Raw genomic sequence first — 18,019 nt, forward strand, 5'->3', positions numbered from 1 at the left:
GCCTCGAGTAAGCATTTATCAACACAATGTTGAATCCAGTGCTAAGCCTTGTAAAAATAAGGAAAAAACACAGCCCTGTCCTCTGTAACATCTTGTGTTTTGGGGGAATTGACAGGAAAAAAAAAAAAAAAAAAAAAAAAAAAAACGGAGACTCTGGTGTCAGAGCTGAGTTCAGATCCCAGCCCCTCCACTTCAGGAAACTCAGTCAGGCCTTTGGCATCTGGAAACAAGAATGCTTGCATCTATTCCTTGGGGTTACATCAAAGATGCCAGGATGGAATGTTTGCCCCTAGAAAGCATGTCATACATGTTGGCTGTTGGATGTAGTGGGATGAGCGGGGGCCATGGCACAAAATCTGGGGGCCTTGGGAATGGCATCCCAGCTCAGGCCGCCATGGGGAGTGGGAAGCTCTACTCCCAGGACTGAGGCAGAGGAGGCCCGCTGCCTTCTCTTCCACGCCCAGCCCAGCTCAGCAGAGCTGGAAAGGCAGCGGGACTCAGGGCAGAAGCCTGGTCCAGAGATAGATTTTGTACCTGGCTGGGCTTGTGTTGGGTGACAGGCAGAGTGCGCAGCACGCAGCATCCTCCACCTGCAGGCCGTGAGAGGGCAATGCTTCCATCCCAGTGCCCATCCCCAGGTGACTTTCATCTGCTCCCTGGTCGCTTGAGGGCAGCATTCACATTCCATGGGGGAGGAAGAAGGGATGCGGATGCGAGGCCCGGTGGATTGGTGGGAGAGCTGGCCTGAACAGGAATTCTGTGTGTGCTGGGGTGGATAGAAAGTCTACCAGACTCCACATCATGGCTTCCTTGTTCTCCATGCATTCTACCCAGGGACTGCCAGGCAAGGAGGTTCGGTTTCATTTTATCTAGGAGGTGACTTTTGGGGGTCAATTGATGTTTTGCTAGTACTGTCCAAGTAGAACACATGAAGCCAGGCATGGTGGTGCACACTTGCAATTCTAGTACTTGGTGGTGCACACTTGTAATTCTAGTCCTTGGGAGGCTGACATGGGAGGATCACAGGTTCAAGACCAGCCTCGGCAACTTGGTCAGATCCTGTTTCAAAATAAAATAAATAAATAATAAAAGATAAAAAAAATCTAGGGGTGTAATTCAGAGGTAGAATGCCCCTAGGTTCAATCCTCAGTACCAAGCTGAGCATGCCGCAGTGGTGGAAACGCTCTGTCCCCTTTCCTAGGTGGCAGCCACTAGGCAGGTGTGGCTGTTGAGCACTTGAAATGGGCTTAGTCTGAGAAACTAATTTTTTATTTAATTGTAATGAATCTGAACTTAGTTGGCCACCCATGGCTAGCAGCTACCATACTTCCCCAGTTTCGGTGTTCATCCATCTGTGTCTTCATAGCACCGTAGACGATTTGGTGCATAGTCAGCCTTGGGAATGACCAAGCCAGCAACCTAGGAGATGCTATACTGAGGGAAATAGTAAAAGTACCTGGTTGGAGCTGCCTCTTTGTCCATCTGTCCGTGTGGCTTTTATCTCTTCTACTGTCGTCCTATCGCCATCGCTGACTAACTCTAGCCCAGCTGCACATTCGGTGATGTCACACGATACCTTGAAGCTGCTCACGGTGAGAACATTTACACCACGGAAAATGGCAAACAGCACCATCTTGGAGTGATGGTGGTTAAACGTTCACTGCACAGCGTTGACCTAGCCCCGCTGCCAGCTGCAGTCCTTAAGCAAATATTTGCCCCATATCAGACACTGTGTCAGGCACTATGGGCCTGGCAGTGACCAGAGACCTGGAAGTGACCAGAGGCCAGAGCTGGTCCACACAGCTCTTTTGTTTAAAAAAAAAAAATGTAAGAGCAGCCAGGCGTGGTGGCGCGCATGCTTGTAATCCCCACGCTTGGGAGACGGAGACAGGAGGATCGCGCAGGTTCGAAGTCAGCTGCGCTGGCTTGGGAGACCCTGTTTCCAAATAAGTATAAAATAGGTCTGGGAGTGTAGCCCGGAGGTAGAAGGGCTTCCAGGAACCCCAGTACCACCAAAAAATTAAAAAAAATAAATAAGGGCAGCCAGGTGTGGTGGCCCATACCTGTAATCCCAGTACTTAGGAGGCTGAGACAGGAGGATTGCAGGTTCAAAGACATTCTCAGCAAGTAGTGTGGCTCTCATCAACCTAATGAGACCCTGTGTTTTAATAGAAATAAAATAGAGCTAGGGGTGTAGCTCTGAGGTAGAATGTCCCTGGGTTCAATCCCCAGTGCCACACACACACACACACACAAAAATCATAGCCTTTCATTTAATGAGAAGGAAATTGAAGCTTGGTGTCCCCTATAACGACATCCCACCTTGGCAAAGCTTCTTAGGACTCTGGGCTGGTTCGCCTTTGTTCCTCTGTGTCTCCTGTGCATCCAGCTTTCCTGGGCTCGGGAAGCTGGCTGGGGGATGGAGGAGAAGCAGTGAGCAGCTCCTACTCCTGGACCCACAGCGCCATGGTGATCAAGATGGAGCCTTGCGTAGCAGCGTCTCCCGTTCATTTCATGGCGCGCCATTTGTAAAGCCTGTGTTCCGTCCTCTTATGGATTCCAGGACCTAGGTGCACTGATACCCCTATCTCACGGACTACGACACTGAGCCTGGAGAAGGCTTATCTCAGGGCACACGGCCTGGGGCCCCAAATCAGAAACTGCCAGTCCTGCTCCGTCACACATGGGCAGGGTCGCCTCCCTGTCTCCTGAAGGGCTGTCCCCTAAAAACAAATATGCAGCAGTCACCAGGGCGGATCCAAGAGGTCCCCAGGGCCTCCTCCCAGCCCTTCCGTGTGGATATGGCCATAGGCTTCCCCCTCACCTGAGCCACAGACTGGAATTAAAACAAAAATCTGCCTGGGTGCTTTTTTGTATTCTGGTTAAATTTTATTCATTGTCATCTAGAAATCACATCCGCTGGCCACAATAAATCATCTTTGAGAGCCAAGCGCAGGATACAATTTGCTCCTGTGTGGAGTGTACGCAGTGATTATCTCAGAGGAGAAAACAAGCCAGCTCCAATCCTTGAGAGGCTCCAAGGGCCACTCAGCTGTGAAATGAGTGCTTCTTCCTTCCGGGCCTACCCCTCTCCGAGGGAGGCGGGATGGCCCCAGGCCCAGAGAGGCTGCCAGGCAGCAGGCCCTGCAGCTGTGCACATCTGGAGGCCAGCACCTCCCCCTGGCTCTTCCTGGCCCTCCTCCTCCTCCTCCTCCTGCAGAGCCTGGCCTCCCCGGTAAACACCTGGTCCTCTGGGGTCCGAGGCTCCCCGGTGCTAAGGGGAGAGGCCAGCACTGGTGTTTGCAAGCACTCGTCCTGCACCAGACACCTTGCCAGGACCTCGTACTTGGTCACTTTGTTGTCTCCAGGGAGCTCGATGACATTGTTTTCATTTTATAGATAGAACAACAGATGCTCAGAGAAGTGGAGCAACTAATCTAGTCATACAGATAATGAGGGGCAGATACAAGGTAGGAGCCACTGGCTTTCTTCTGACTCTTCAAACCCAGTTTAATGGAAAGAACAGTGGACAAAGAGTGTGAAGTTCTGGGCTGAAATATCGGCTCCATCACTTTGGTAGCTTATGACGCTGGGCAAGCCTCTTAATTTCTTTAAACCTCAAAATTAGCCACTTGTATACTAAAGACTATAAGTGGGATTGGAGTATCTGCCCAGTTCTACCCCCTGGACAGCTGGGGGTGCTGATCCAGGGGGTGTCTGGAGAGGACAGTGGTGTGAGTGAGCCATGGCCCCACTTTGAGCTAGCCAGCCCTGGTCCGTTGCTGATAGTGTGCTGCCAGCAGCAAAGGACTTGCTAGGTCCCAGCCTGAGAGCAGCACTGGGTTCAGAGGTCCTGGCATCCTGGTGACAAGGAGCCCAGAGGAGACAGAGCTGCATGACCAGAAGGAAAAACACAGCAGAGAATATGCTAGACCCAGATGAGCTCAGGGCGGAAGGTTAGAGACCAGACCCTCATCCCCTGAATGGAGATGGAACATCAGCCTGAAAATAAAACTCAGATCCTCAGCAAGCAGCAGTCAGCTCTGGGAGGTGCCTCCTGTGTCTGACAGTGGCTCTTGCCCTATCACTGTATGGAAAGATCTTCCAACCATCGTCATCACTGTGAGGCCTCTTCTCAGTGGGAGCCCTGGACCAGGTGTGGGGTGGTCTGAGGCTGTGCAGGGGCTGGGAGTTGGATGGGTGGGGAACTTACACCTAGTAACTGGGGAGAGAAAGCATGCAGACATAAAGCTTAAAAGGAGTGGCCAAGCACTAATCAGCTCTCTGGGATGCCCTGGGAGGAGGTGGCAATTGCCATGGGGGAGCCCTTGTCTTTCAGGGTTATGGCAACCCAGTAAGGGGAAGGAAGGTCCCCAGCCAGGGTGGCAGAACTAGGATATACTCTCTGACCCCAAAGTTTCTGTTACAACACCATGTCTTTAAGAAAGTAGAGGGACTCTGTTATCTCAGGATAAGCATTCTAGTTCCATTCATTGTTCCACATTTCCCTTGACCAGATGTCATCCACCTAAATCATGAACCCCTCCAGGGACGGAAAGCTCACTACCTTTCAAGGCAGATTCCCTTTATATCTCAGACAGCTGTGACCATAATGAAAAACTTCCTTTAAGGGAGCTCAAAGTGTCCTAATCTTGAGCTCACTGGTCCTCCTGAAAGGTGGACAGAGAGAAGAGAGAGAGAGACAGAGAGAGAGAGAGAGAGAGAGAGAGAGAGAGAGAGAGAGAGAAGAGAGAGACAGAGAGAGAGAGAGAGAGAGAGACAGAGAGACAGAGAGAGAGAGAGAGAGAGAGAGAGACAGAGACAGAGACAGAGACAGAGACAGACAGAGATTGATTTTGCCCTCTCTAGAACCAGCTGGGGAGGCCTGCCAGGATTTGGGTACAAAGGGCAAGGACTAGATTTTCAAGCCCCCTGTTCATTGCCCCATTTCCCTTTGAGGTCTGGGCAGCGCCCTCAGTTGTATCCCGGGCGTGGCCTCCTCCCTGTGACAGCAGAGGGAGTAGGCTTTTCTGCTGCCTGCTGCACACCCAGGACCCTGACCTCAGAGTGAGCTCAGCCCCTCAGGAATGAAGACCTAGCAGGCAGACGTCCCCACTGTGTGGGCCGACCCTGCCTCCCAGGCCTCCACCCTCCAAAATGAAGCCAGCTGACACTCACCGCCACCGGCCAGGTCAGGCGCCTGCACACAGGCTTCCTCTGCCCTCTCCTTTCCTCCCTGTCCCTATCAATGCCAAGAGATTACTAATGCAGACATTTTAACCTGGGTGGAATCAGGGCTTTAGACTTAGCTCTTAGAGTATGCAGGGGACACAGGAACAACCTTGCCGATGCCACGAGGAGATGGCAGACAGATCCCTGGGACGTTTCATAAGACACTGACCTGGTGTCCTCAAACAGTCAGTGCCACCGAGGGAGCCAGGGAATGCACGCGTTCTAGATTAAAGAGGCGAGGCGAGGTTACCATCGGATGCCACCCATGAGCTTCCGCTGATTCCTAGTTCACAAAGTAAAATAGCTGCAAAGGGCTCGTGGGGGGACGTGACTGGCCTGGATGTGAGCCTGCGCTCAGGAAGTGGCGTCGCTTTTCTTAGCTGCGAGATGGTGGTGCGCTCGTTCAGGAAAGCGCCCGCCTTCGTGGGAGCCGGTGCAGCGGGAACAAGGAGTCGTGATTTTTTTTTTCTTTTCTGTTTTTCTTATTTTTGGAAATTCCCTTCCAATAAATTCCACCAAAGAAGAAAGAAAAAGAGTGGCTGAAGAGAGGGCCGGGGGGACCAGGGAGAGGGGTAGCTGGTGCTCGCAGAGCCGAGGGTCCTTCTTTTTCAGGGCCAGCGGGAGTGCCACTGTGGAGTAGGGTCTGGACCGCAGACCCCAGCGCAGAGCCCTGCCACAGCTGCAGGCCCAGAAAGGCGGCCCGCTGGTCGGCAAGCCCCTGGCCTCCCTGCCCTGGCCTTCCAAAGATCCAGAGAGACGGCATCCATCCAGATGGGCCCCAGCCTACCAGCCACTGGGGAGAGCCCTTGGAAAGACACCCCCACTGGAAAGCAGGCCTGCCTCCTTCTAGAACAGCCTGGGCTCCTCCGGGGGAGAACGTGTCTGCTAGGTACAGAACTGGGCTCTGGTCACCTGCACACAGCGGCCAGATAGGAAGTGCCAGCTGGGGCGCTAAGGACCACTGGAGAAGCTCAGCAGGTGCCCACTGGCAGCCTTTGCCACCAGTGCCTCCTTCCTACAACCGTACTCAAGGAGCAGGGCTGGGGAGCTGGGAGCAGGGAAGGACAGGTGGGGCAGAAGGAGCAGAGACGGGAGGGTGGAGGAGGAGGAGGAGGCCAAGTCAGATGGCGAACCGACACAGGGACGGGCGAGCGTCTGGGAGTCTCCCCCTGGGCACCTGGGGAAAATGTGGGTGTTGTGTGGGGGACTCAGGAGAGCCCGTCAGGTCAGCTTGCCGGCAGGCACTTGGTGTTGGGTCCTCCCCATCCCTCAGAGACTGTTACCTCCTTAGTATAGGACCAATGGAGGTAGCACAGAGAAGTTAAGTCATTTCCCCCAGTCACACAGCTAGTCTCCCGCAGAGAGAGGACTTGAATCTTAAGTTTGCATGGCTCTGAGTCTTTCGCTTGGGATGCTTCCCACACGGGTCCCAGCAGACCCTGCAGTGCCATCTGCAGGGAAGAGCTCAGAGTGGGGCACGTGGCCTGGCTGGCCCTGGCCCTGCAGGCCTGCCAGGGCCGGCTGTGCTGCTGCTGGGAGGGGCCTGGGCTTGCTGCTCTGCCTGTCCCCCCACGAGGCCTCCTCTGAGGATCAACCAGGGTGCTGTGGGGTCAGGTGCCTGGCCTCCCTGTGGCCTCCAGGACCCACTGGGCTGCCCAGGGAGAGCCGGAGCTGGGATTCCATCCTGCTCAGAGGACCCAGGGTCACTTGCTGCCGTCACAGAGCAGAGCCAGCCCCTGGAAAGGGGGCCTGGGGGCTGGTCAAGAGAGAGCGAGGCCAGGTGCCCGCTGTCCAGGGTTCTGAGCAGGCCGCTGGGAGGGCAGACATGAGTCAGGCCCTGGGCAGGGAGGGGAGAAGGCATGCCGGGCAGAAAGGCGCCGCCAGAGCAGGGGCCAAATGAGCATGCTCAGCACCCCGCTCCTCTGGGAACCGTGGAACCGAGAACATTCTAGCAGGAAAGGACGGTGACTCCCAGCATCCCCTGTCCTCCCCAGACTGAACTGTCCCCAGGTCCACAGACCCCCATACTGTGCTTTTCATGCTGTATTTTTCTTTGAATGGATTCACTTTTTAAGAAATTGGCCTCATTAGCAATAGGATCTGTGAACTCCTGGGTTTTGCATGCGCATTCTATTTCCTAAATGAATGCACATTAAAATAAACACATGACTACTGAAATTAAAAACTTCATCTCCGCGTCATGTGAAGGGACCCTGAGTGACCACTGGGGGATCCCACTTTGGGAATCGTTGATGTCATCGGACGAAGAGCTGGAAGCCAGAGCGGGGAGGGCCCACCTGCGGTCACAGGTCGGAGGTGGCCCCCCAGCCGTCCCCCTCCTGCCTCTCCAGCATGACCCTGAGCAGTGGTGGGCAGAGCTCAGCAGGAGAGCGGCCAGGTGGGAGGTGGGGAGCAGGGGAGCGTGCAAGGTGCCCGCTGGGCTGCAGGGGACCCTGGGCAGTGGAGGAGGGACTGCGGTTGAGCCGTCTTCTCTGGGATTCTCATCAGATTCGGAACCTCTTCCTTCATTAACAAGGCCTTTGTGGCTGTTCTGGCTTTGCTGGAATGAAATGCGCAGTTTTATATCAGTCAAATATCAGCTGTCAGTTTCCTGATCTGTGCTGGAGTTTCCTTTTGTTTTTCTTCTCCTGGGAAACGTCAGTGAAGAAATCCTTCTGTCCAAGATGAAGTGTGGGGCGGGGGGCAGAGGCCCTGCGGGAGCTGAGGCAGGAAGGAGAGGAAATAGAGAAGGGCAGTTGTCTGGGCCAGGTGCAAGTTCATTTCCCAGAGCACTTATTGAGCTCCTGCTGTGTACCTGGTCCTGGGCTGGCTGCCATGACACCCCTTTGTAGGGCTTCCTGTAGGAGGCGCTGTCCTGTATGAAAGCGGAACTCCAGCAAGGGCTGCTGTCTGTCTTCCACCCACTCATGCAATACATGCTCCTCACCGAGCCTAGCATGGGGCGGGCTGGACTCCGCTGAGGGCTGCCCTCGTCTTCCACCCACCTGTACACTCCATGTACACCCACCTGTACACGCAGCAGGGGTCAGTGAGGCCTGCATGGCTGGTGGGCGAGAGCCTGTGTTGAAGATGGTGGGCAGGGAGGGCCCACTCTGTTCTCTACAACAGGGGCTCTCAGACTTCAGTGTCCTCGGTCTCTCACAGGGTGGATCACATTGTTGACTTCTGGGCCCCGTCCACAGAATACTGGATTCAGAAGGTTGGGACTGGGACTCGGGGCGTGCATTGGCACTGAGTGATGTAGGAGGCTCAGAGACCTCCACCACCCCCAGGAGCGGTGTACGAAAGACTCGGATTTCTTGGCTAAGTCACTTAACCTCTCTGTGCCTAGTGATGATGATGGTGATGATAATGGTGGTGGTGGTAACGATGGAGATAATGATGGTGTGTAGGACTAAGGGATCTCTGAAGGAGCTTGTGGATTGGAAGAATCAGAGGAGGGGGTGAGAATGTGCGTCGGCTTGCCTGCTGTGGGCAGAGGGACATCCTGACCCGGCTCAGCATCAATCTTTGTAAGCACCAGCCTCCCTGGCATGCATCGCCCACACTGAACAGGGCACAAGTTTGGACCCAGGGGAGGCAGTCCATGTCCTGGCTGGCTTGCTGTATCACATGGTCCATTCCATTGCAGTGAAAGGGCTCTGGGATCTTTCTGGAAGGTGGGGTGGGTGTGTGTCCAAGAGCAGGAAATGTGTGAATTTCTTCATGGTGGGGCTTTACAGAGCTGGTCCCCTAGCCCAGAGCTGGGCACACAGTGGCTGCTGAGCCCCTGCCAGCTTCTCCCCCTCACTCTCCCGCATCCCTGCATCCCCGAGGGACTGACTCCTGGTGACCCGCCTGACCCTCGCCTCTCTGCCCTTGCAGATGTCCTGGCGTCCGCAGTACCGCAGCTCCAAGTTCCGAAACGTCTATGGGAAGGTGGCAAACCGGGAGCACTGCTTCGATGGCGTCCCCATCACCAAGAACGTGCATGACAACCACTTCTGCGCCGTCAACGCCCGCTTCCTGGCCATCGTCACCGAGAGCGCGGGAGGCGGCTCCTTCCTCGTCATCCCCCTGGAGCAGGTAGGTGCCCTAGGGTTCCCTGCCCTGCAGGCCCACCAGGCATCCAGGACACCTGCCCCGAGGCTGCCCTCGGTGCCCGCCTGGTCCCCTCTCCTGAGGAAGGGACCAGGAGTCACCACTAGGATTCTGCATGCTGGATTTGCTTTTGGTTTGGAGCTGGAGGGCATGGAGACCCACATCGGGCATCTGCAAAAACAGCACACTGCGTTAAAATAAATAAATAAATAAATGCTCTCTCTTCCCTGAGAGGCTGCGGGCAACTCACCTTGTCCTTGGTTCCCAACTCCCACGGAAGGGTTTTCTGCCCTCCATGACTGCTTGCGTGAATACAGCAGATTAGATTGGCGAAGCCGAGATCATGAAATTTTTAAACCGCAGCCATCCGGGTGGAGGCCCGGAGGCCCGTGGGAGGTCACGCGCTCAGGGAAAGTGCTGCTGTCAGTCCCGCTTGTTTATGGCTGAGTTCCCCTTTGGGCCTGACTCATCCCGCTCCAGCCTCCACCAACCCAACCGGGAGGAGGCGGCGCCCGGAAAGGAAGGAGGTCTTGCTTCTCCAAATTCTGTTGCTGTTGATGGGATGGATTTTCTTGTCTCTCCTGCCCCAAAAGTGGGGAACACAGTTTTGGGGAAGCCTCAGGCCAGATCCCCTCTCCAAGGGGGCGGCTGCAGCGACCTCGGAGACACAGATGTCAGGGCAGGGGGTAGCGGCAAGCCGACTTGCAGGCAGAAGTCTGGGTTCTTTGCTTGCTAGCCATGGCACCCACTCATCCCTTAACCTCAGCTCCTAATTTTCCTGTCAGGGTAAAATGGGGACCTGGCTGTGTCTGCCACGGTGGCCTTGAGTGGGAGGGGTCTCAGGCAGGGCTGCGTGGGAGCCACACGGCACACCCAAGATGTTCTGCTACTTTCTTGGGAAAGTCCTCAGCTCTGCTAGTGGACCTCCAGGAACAGATGGCTCGGATCTTGGTCTGCCTCGGGGGCGAGCTCAGCTCCAGGTGTAGGTGGCACACAGGTCCCCTGGAAGTGGGCGTGGTTCTTACCGGAGTGCAAGTCCTAGTGCCACCCTGCCACCTTCCACCAAAGGCTTGCAAAGTCAGTCCCTCGCCTCACCACAAACGTTAATTCCAGATGAACTTAAGATGTGAAGCTTTTTTTTTTTTTTCTTCAGTAATGGGAAGGAACCCAGGGGCATTGTGCCTCTGAGCTACACCCTACTTTTTATTCTTTTTGTTTTTGAAACAGGGAAAAGAAGATCACTTCTCAGCTTTTGGGCTAAGATCAGGTGTAAAAAGGAAGAAGACCTACTAGTTTTTCTTAGAGCAAAATGGAAAGTACTTTTAAATTCATGTGAAGTGGAAAGGTTTTCAAAGCAAGACAAAAAAAAATCCCCCAAGCCATAAGAAAAATGATTACTAGATCAGAATAAACTTTTAAAATAGTAGTTTCTGGATCTGGATATGCTAGCACATGCCTATAATCCCAGTACTTGGGAGGCTGAGACAGGAGGATCACAGGTTCCAGGCTAGCCTCATCAACCTAGTGAGGCCCTCAGCAACTTAGTGAGACCCTATGTCAAAATTAAAAATAAGTGTGGCCGGGCGTGGTGGCCCTCCTAATCCCAGCATTCGGGAGGCGGAGACTGGAGGATCACAATTCGCAAATAGCCTCAACTACTTAGCAAGGCACTTCTCAACTCAGTGAGACCCTGTTTCAAAAATAAAAGGACTAAAAAAAATAGGGCTGGGGGTGTAGCTCGGTGGTGCAATGCCCCTGGGTTCCATCCCCAGTACTGCAAAAAACAAAAAAACATAAAAACAAACAAACAAACAAACAAAAAAAAAACCAGGTGTGGTGGCGCATGCTTCTAATCCCAATCTTGGAAGGCTGAGGCAGGAGGATCAGAGGTTTGAAGCTAGCCTCAGCAGTTTAGTGAGGCTGTCGGCAATTTAGTGAGACCCTGTTTCCGAATAAAATATAAAAAATAGGTCTGGAGGTGTAGTTCAGAGATAGAAGGCCCCTGAGTTCCATCCCCAGCACCACACACAAAAATAAGTAAGTAAGTAAGTAAGTAAGTAAGTAAGTAAATAAAATAAAAAATAAAGCCGGGTGTGGTGGCGCACACTTGTAATCTCCGCGTTTGGGAGGCAGAAACAGGAGGATCGCGCAGGTTTGAAGCCAGCTTTGCTGGCTTAGGAGACCCTGTTTCCAAATAAAAATATATTTTAAAAAAATAGGTCTGTGAGTGTAGCCTGGAGGTAGAAGGGTTTCCAGGAACCCTAGTACCACCGAAAGAAAGAAAGAAAGAAAGAAAGAAAGAAAGAAAGAAAGAAAGAAAGAAAGAAAGAAAGAAAGAAAGGAAGGAAGGAAAAGATGTAAGAGTAATAATCTTTATTACTGCCAAAGTTGTGAGAAAGCAGCTGCTCAAATAGAGTCTTGGTTGAGCCGTGCATGAGACAACCTGGCGATATATATTAGCTTTTAAAGATACATGCTTAACTGGGCATGATGGTGTATGCCTATAGTGCCAGTGCTTGGAAGGCTGAGACAGGAGGATCACAGATTTGAGGCCAGCCTCAACAATTTAGTGAGACCCTAATCAACTTGCCAAGACCCTATTTCAAAATAATAAATAAAAAAGGACCGGGAGGGGGTGCAGCTTAGAAGTCGAATGCCCCTAGATTCAATACCTGCAATACCTAGTACCAAAAAATAAAAACATTACGCTGCATGTCCACTGGTCTAATAATTCCACTTTAGGAATCTGTCTTGCAGAACTATTCGTGTGTGTGTGTGTGTGTGTGTGTGTGTGTGTGTGTGTGTATGTGTGTAAGTTTACAGCACTTTTTAGTATTTAAAGTTTTTAAACAAACTTCCAATTTTGTATTATTTTCAACACGAATCAAATTTCATTGCCAAGTTGCTTAAAGTTCCTCAGCTCTTCCTCCCAATTTCTGTAATGGTCACAAAGGCAGCGTATACCATCGCAGCACCGGTGCAGAACACGATCTGAAGTAAACACATCACGGACAGCCGAGGAGAAAGCACAGTGCAAACTGATCCTGTTTGCAAAGGATAATTCGCCCCATAGAAATATATGGTGTATATGTACATATACGTGTAATTTTCATATACACATCCGTTACCTTCATGTGTCCACATTCTGTGATACAGCTTGTGTGACCTGATTGACCATGATGAAGACGGCTCACCCTGACAGTAGTTTTCTGGTTTTTTTTTTTTTCCCTCATGGCAAGAAGTTTCCACTTTACATAAGGACTTAGTGATTTTCACAGCATTCTGTAAGAGTGAAAAGCTGCAGGGCCGTCATAGGGAAGCAGGAAAACAAATTTCTCTTGCTGTTAATACTACGCAGTCATTTAAACTATCATGTGGAGCGAGTGACCGCAAACATTTGGTCTCAGAATCATTCTACGCTATTAAAAAACTACTTATAATTCTTAAAAGCTATTAAAAATGCTAAAGATGTCAAGTGTCATGGTACATGGCTGAAATCCTAAGATTTTGGGAAGCAGAGACAGGGCGATCGCAGATTTGAGGCCAACCTTAGCAACTTAGCGAGACCCTGTTTCAAAAATAAAAATTAATAAAGGTCGGGGGCATAGCTTGGAAATAGAATGCCTCTGGGTTCAATTGCTAGTATCTACCAAAAGGAAAAATTAAAAAAAAAACTCTAAAGAAGTCTTGTTTCTATTTATTAATTTTTAATATCTTTAAAATGAAAATGAATCTTTAAAATGCATTTATTAATTCACTCAAAAATAATGATAATAAACCCATCTCACATTCTACTAGAAAACATATTTCTATGAAAAATAACTATATTTTCCAAAACAAAACTAATTGAAGAATAGTATTATGCTTTTGCAAATCTCATTAATACTAGTCTGGCTTGATAGAAGAGGGCTGGATTCTCAGATCTCAGATTTCAGTATCACACATTAAACTCCACCTTACACTCATGAGGGAGTGAGGGAAAAGGCCCATTGCCTTAGTCATAGAAAAAAACTCTGGCTCCATGGATCCCCGGAAAGAAAGATCTTGAAGACCTTTAGGAGTCCACAGACCCCTTGGAGAACCACAGAGGGGTATTTAATAAAAGGAAGAGATGGTACAATTTGGGGAAAAGGTAGATATGATTCATCACATTAAAAAATACCTATCTAAAGCTGGGCGTGGTGGCGCCTGCTTGTCATCCCAGTACTTGGGAGGCTGAGACAGGAGGCTCACAGGTTCACAGCCTGCCTCAACTACTTAGTGAGGCCCTCTGCAACTTAGTGAGACCCTGTTTCAATATAAAGAAGTAAAAAATAGGGCTGTGGGTATAGCTCAGAGGGAGGATGCCCCCGGGTTCAATCCCCAGTACCGCAAAAACAAACAAAAACCAATTGATCTGTCTAGAAAGGCACTTTCAGTGTCCAAGGTGGCTGCCTCCACTTTTAGAATCATGAGTGATCTCAGATTTTCTCCATTTTTCTTGGCATATTTTCTAAATTTTTTTTTTTTTTTACAGTGAGCACTTAATGTTCTGTGCTTTAGAAAAAAAAAAAAAAAAAAGCAGTAAACACATCTTGCAGGCATGAGGGGAGAGCCGCTGGGGACTCACAGGCCCCAGCACCAGGAGCAGCCACTCCGCAGGTTTCACCGGGTGCTGGACCTGTGGCCCCTCCCGTCCCACGGCCCTTTCTCTCCCTCCAGCCTCAGCATTCTGATGTGCATGCGTGCAGCAAATGTTTTCTCCAGGGTACCACGTGACTTTGAGCTTGCTATAGGAAATGCACACTACCATGTCTAGCGTGAGTGCGTGGAGGTGAGGTAGCCCTGGGATCCCGGAGGCGAGGTAGCTCAGGATCCAAGCACTGCATTTAGTTTGGGACTCTGGGAGCCACACAGAGCATGCTTATATCCCCCAAAAGAGGGGCTGTGTGGGAATCAGGGCGGCACCCCTACTGCCTGGATCTGGCCCGTCTCCCGCCCTGTGGTCAGGGCTTGGGCCTGCAGGCAGCGGGCTGCAGGGCACCTGGCTGGTGCTGGGGAGAAGAGCGGGCAGGACTATGTACAGTGTAACAGTGATGCCAAATTCGGGTCCTCTCGTTTATTGGCAGATTCAAGGGGTAGAGCTGCCCACATCCACCACATTTTAGGAGAGAGAAGGCTAATTATTTTAGCTTTCAGGTTTTCCCCCTTCAGTTTGATAGAAATATCCCCCAAAAGAGTCTTGTATATTATTCTATACAAACAGAAAATATTTTGGCCATTTCTTGATGACTCCAAATCGTGGCTTTGAGCACTGATTTTGAGCTGGAAACTCAATGGCGCACTCTTATTATCCTTGTGCTAAATCACCAGATTACTGTCCTGAGCAACTGGCAAGCCGCAGAAAACCATCTGCATCGGCAGCTCTTCCCAGAACTTTCCCTCTGCAGCAAGTGTCCCTTCTCACCCTGCCTTGCTTCTCTGAGAGACCTGGGCTAGAAGAGGCTAGAATTTGCCCAGGACCCCAGGGTCGAGCTTCCCAGGGAACTCAGAACCTTCTGGGGAGCGTCTCTGCCTTTGTTCAGACTCCCTCCAAGCCGGCTTGCTGGTGATGTCAGTATTTGTGATGAAAAACTTTTTTCCAAACTGGGCATGGTAGCACACGCCTGGAATATTAAGTACTTGGGAGACCGAGACAGGAGGAGCACAGATTCAAGACCAGCCTCAGAAACTTAGAGAGACTCTGTTTCAAAGCAAAAAAAAAACCAAAGAGGGCTGAGGGTGTAGCTTGGAGGCAGAATGCTCCTGGTTCCATCCCCAGTAACACACACACACACACACACACACACACACACACACACACACTCTTCCAGTGTCCAGCAACTTTGCATTACAGTGAACTCTCTCTTAATCAATCCTCCCAGCTAGATCCTAGACCCCTAGAGCCATCCCCACCTTACACACCTGGGGAAACTGAGGCTTCAGAGACAAGATGGCAGGCGCTACAGCCAAAGCCAGCTCCCTCATCTCTGGCTGCTGGTAGGCCTTGAAGGCCAGGATCTGTCTTCCTTGTTTGGGTTCGCCTGTTTTCCCCTAGTTAACATGCAGCTTCCAGCGCTCGCCTCTCTGGAGTGGACTGTTAAGCTGCAGATGGGGGAGCAATCAGCACCCTGATTGCCTGGCACAGCTGGAGGGGCCTTATGAATATTCCAGGGACCCAGCACTGTGCCCAGCAGCCTGATTAACCACGGGGCCTCCTCATGAGCACCGCCCTTTCCTGCTGCACCCCACCAGCCTGCTTGCCTCCTTTGGAGCCAGACTGCAAGCCCAGAGGCTGGAGGCACAGATGCCTGGTACCCCAAGTGGCATCTAGCAGGCAGGAAGTAATCATAACCTGAGGGTCAGGAGTTGTCTGGCTCCTCCCCACGACCCAGGCCAGGATGCACACACGGGTCACCTGGGAGGCTTTCAAGGGCCTCATATCCCTGCTCTTTTGTATCTTATTTCAAGTCCCACAGTGAAAGTAGTTATCCTTCCCATTCTGCAGGTGCAGAAGTAGGTGACTCCTCCAAGACTGCACTTCACACAAGCAGCAGTGTCTGAATTTAAAACCAGGGCCCTCCCTGTTCCAGGCCCGCCACTTCGCAGGCACTCAGCAGGTACTTTATTGAGTTCTGATGTGCCCGCCCGCACACATCTCTTTTGACAGCCTGGAGAGCAGGCAGCTCCTAAACTCCACACGAGGAACACGGAGTGGTGGGGTGCTTTCTGTCTGAGGAAATAAAGGAACAGATCTGGTCAGCAGGGGAGGCAGGAGGGACTCTGAAGCCCCCGCGACATAACACCCTTCCTTCCATCAAGGACCGGGCCCAAGTCCCATCAGTCCTGGTCTCAGAGGCCCAGTGGGCACCCTGTTGTGGGCTCATGGGTGGGTATTCTCCCAGTGGGGGTTCTTGCCATGGTCTTCATTCCACATGGAGTGGGGAGCTTTGACCACGAGCATCTCACATGTCCCTGCTGGTGGCTAAAGATGGGGAAGCACAGTGCATTCTCTGGAATCTGGCATCTTGACTACTTTCTGCTCAGATTGAGCTGCATATAATGAAGGTAACTAGCAACTGGGCTTTAAAGCAGCTGCCCAGTTCTGCAGCTGGGATGCTGGGCATGGGCTCCAGGTTGGCGCATCCCACATTCCTCCCCCTCCCATGCACCTTGCCCAATCGCAGCCTGGGGACCAAATATTTCCTTGATGTCTGGGCCTGGGGCTCTGTCTTCTCCTCTCCCACCTCATCAGTGGCCTCCTTCTGCCATCCTGCCATCTCTGATCTACAGGAGGGAGGCTTGACTAGGGCCGGGCAGTGGCCACAGCTCTCCCCAGCCCTGCAGGGACAAGGCATAGAGACAAGGGTGATAGGAAGGTCCTTGAGGCTCCTTCGTGAGCAGAGCAGAGCCCAGGCCGGGATGGCAGCTCAGGATGGTGCTGAGGGGCTCAGGCTCCGGGCCTCGATCCCCTGCCTTGCTACTCAGGTGTTCTGTGACTTCGGGTGAGTCACCTATCTTTTCTGTGCCCCAGTTTTCTCTTCTACAGGATGATGAGCTTGGACCACATGATCTCGAGGGCCCATTTTAACTCTCATGTTCTGTTCCCTTTGAATATCATTTGATTCAAATTTGTCCTCCTAAGTGTGCTGGTAGGTAGCGTGTATGAGAACAGCTTCTTCTCCTCCCTCCAGGCCCATCTCAGACGTTACCAGCTCCGGGAGGCCTTTCCCATCCCAGTGCCCATCTGGAGGTAGTTTGTGCTTAGGGCTTGTTAGAGTGCTTCGTACATGCTTCCTGTTTTCTAGGTGGCTTGTCTGTCCATCCATCTATCCATCCATTCATCTATCCATCCACCCATCATCCATTTATCCATCCATTCACCCATCTACCCATTATCCATTCATTTATCCATCCACCCATCCATGGATCCATCATCTATCCATCCATCCATCCATCCATCCACCCATCAATTTACCCATTTATACAGCATATGTTTATTGAGCATCTGCTATGACTCACTCAGAGTTCCTGGACCAGAAGGCAACAGTAAACAAGACCAAGTCCTACATGGAGCTGATTTTTTTGTTATTGTTGTTTTGTTTTTGTTTTTGTTTGTGGTACTAGGGATTGAACCCTGTACCTCTGAGCTATACCTCCAGCCCTATTTAAATTTTGAAACAGGGTCATGCTAAGTTGCTGAGGCTGGCCTCAAACCTGCAATCCTCCTGTCTCAGCCCCTAACGTACTGAGATTACAGGTGTGACCATCAGGCCCGGCTCCATGTGAAGTTTACATTCCAGCGAGCTGCTTCTCTTGGACTGAGAGTCCCGCGGGCAGGGAACATGTCTGGTTTGCACCGGGCCTGGCACAGGGCAGGCAGAGTCGGTGCTCAGCAAGGCAGCGCTAGGCAGACAGGAGGCCCAGTCTCAGGGGCACAGTCCACCTCTCTCTCGAGCCGGAGATTTCTCTTTGCTGGTCCTGGCATTCCCTTGGAAAGGTCTTGCCTGCTGCCCCAGCTACTTTCACTCTGGAGTGGAATCCAGAAATTGGTGGGCCCATTAGCTCCATGGCTCACAACAGCACGCTTGATTTTCTAGTATTAAAAAAAGGCGGGGTAAGGGTGCCAGGCCAGTGTGGAGGATGTGATAAAACCCCACTTCCTGGC

General features: G+C 51.7%; 1 protein-coding gene across 1 annotated transcript in view; it reads left to right on the plus strand.

The window, feature by feature from the left end:
• Window positions 1–9,117: 9,117 nt before the first annotated feature.
• Window positions 9,118–18,019, plus strand: part of CORO2B (coronin 2B) — a gene marked incomplete at both ends in the record, with an annotated part of 74,107 nt that continues 65,205 nt past the window's right edge. Inside the window, one exon of the mRNA XM_080692199.1 lies at window positions 9,118–9,318. Coding sequence (XP_080548325.1) covers window positions 9,118–9,318 — 201 coding nt within the window. The remainder of the gene's footprint in view (window positions 9,319–18,019) is intronic.

This window comes from Muscardinus avellanarius (assembly GCF_963383645.1).
Source record: "Muscardinus avellanarius genome assembly, chromosome: 3".
Lineage (NCBI taxonomy): Eukaryota > Metazoa > Chordata > Mammalia > Rodentia > Gliridae > Muscardinus > Muscardinus avellanarius.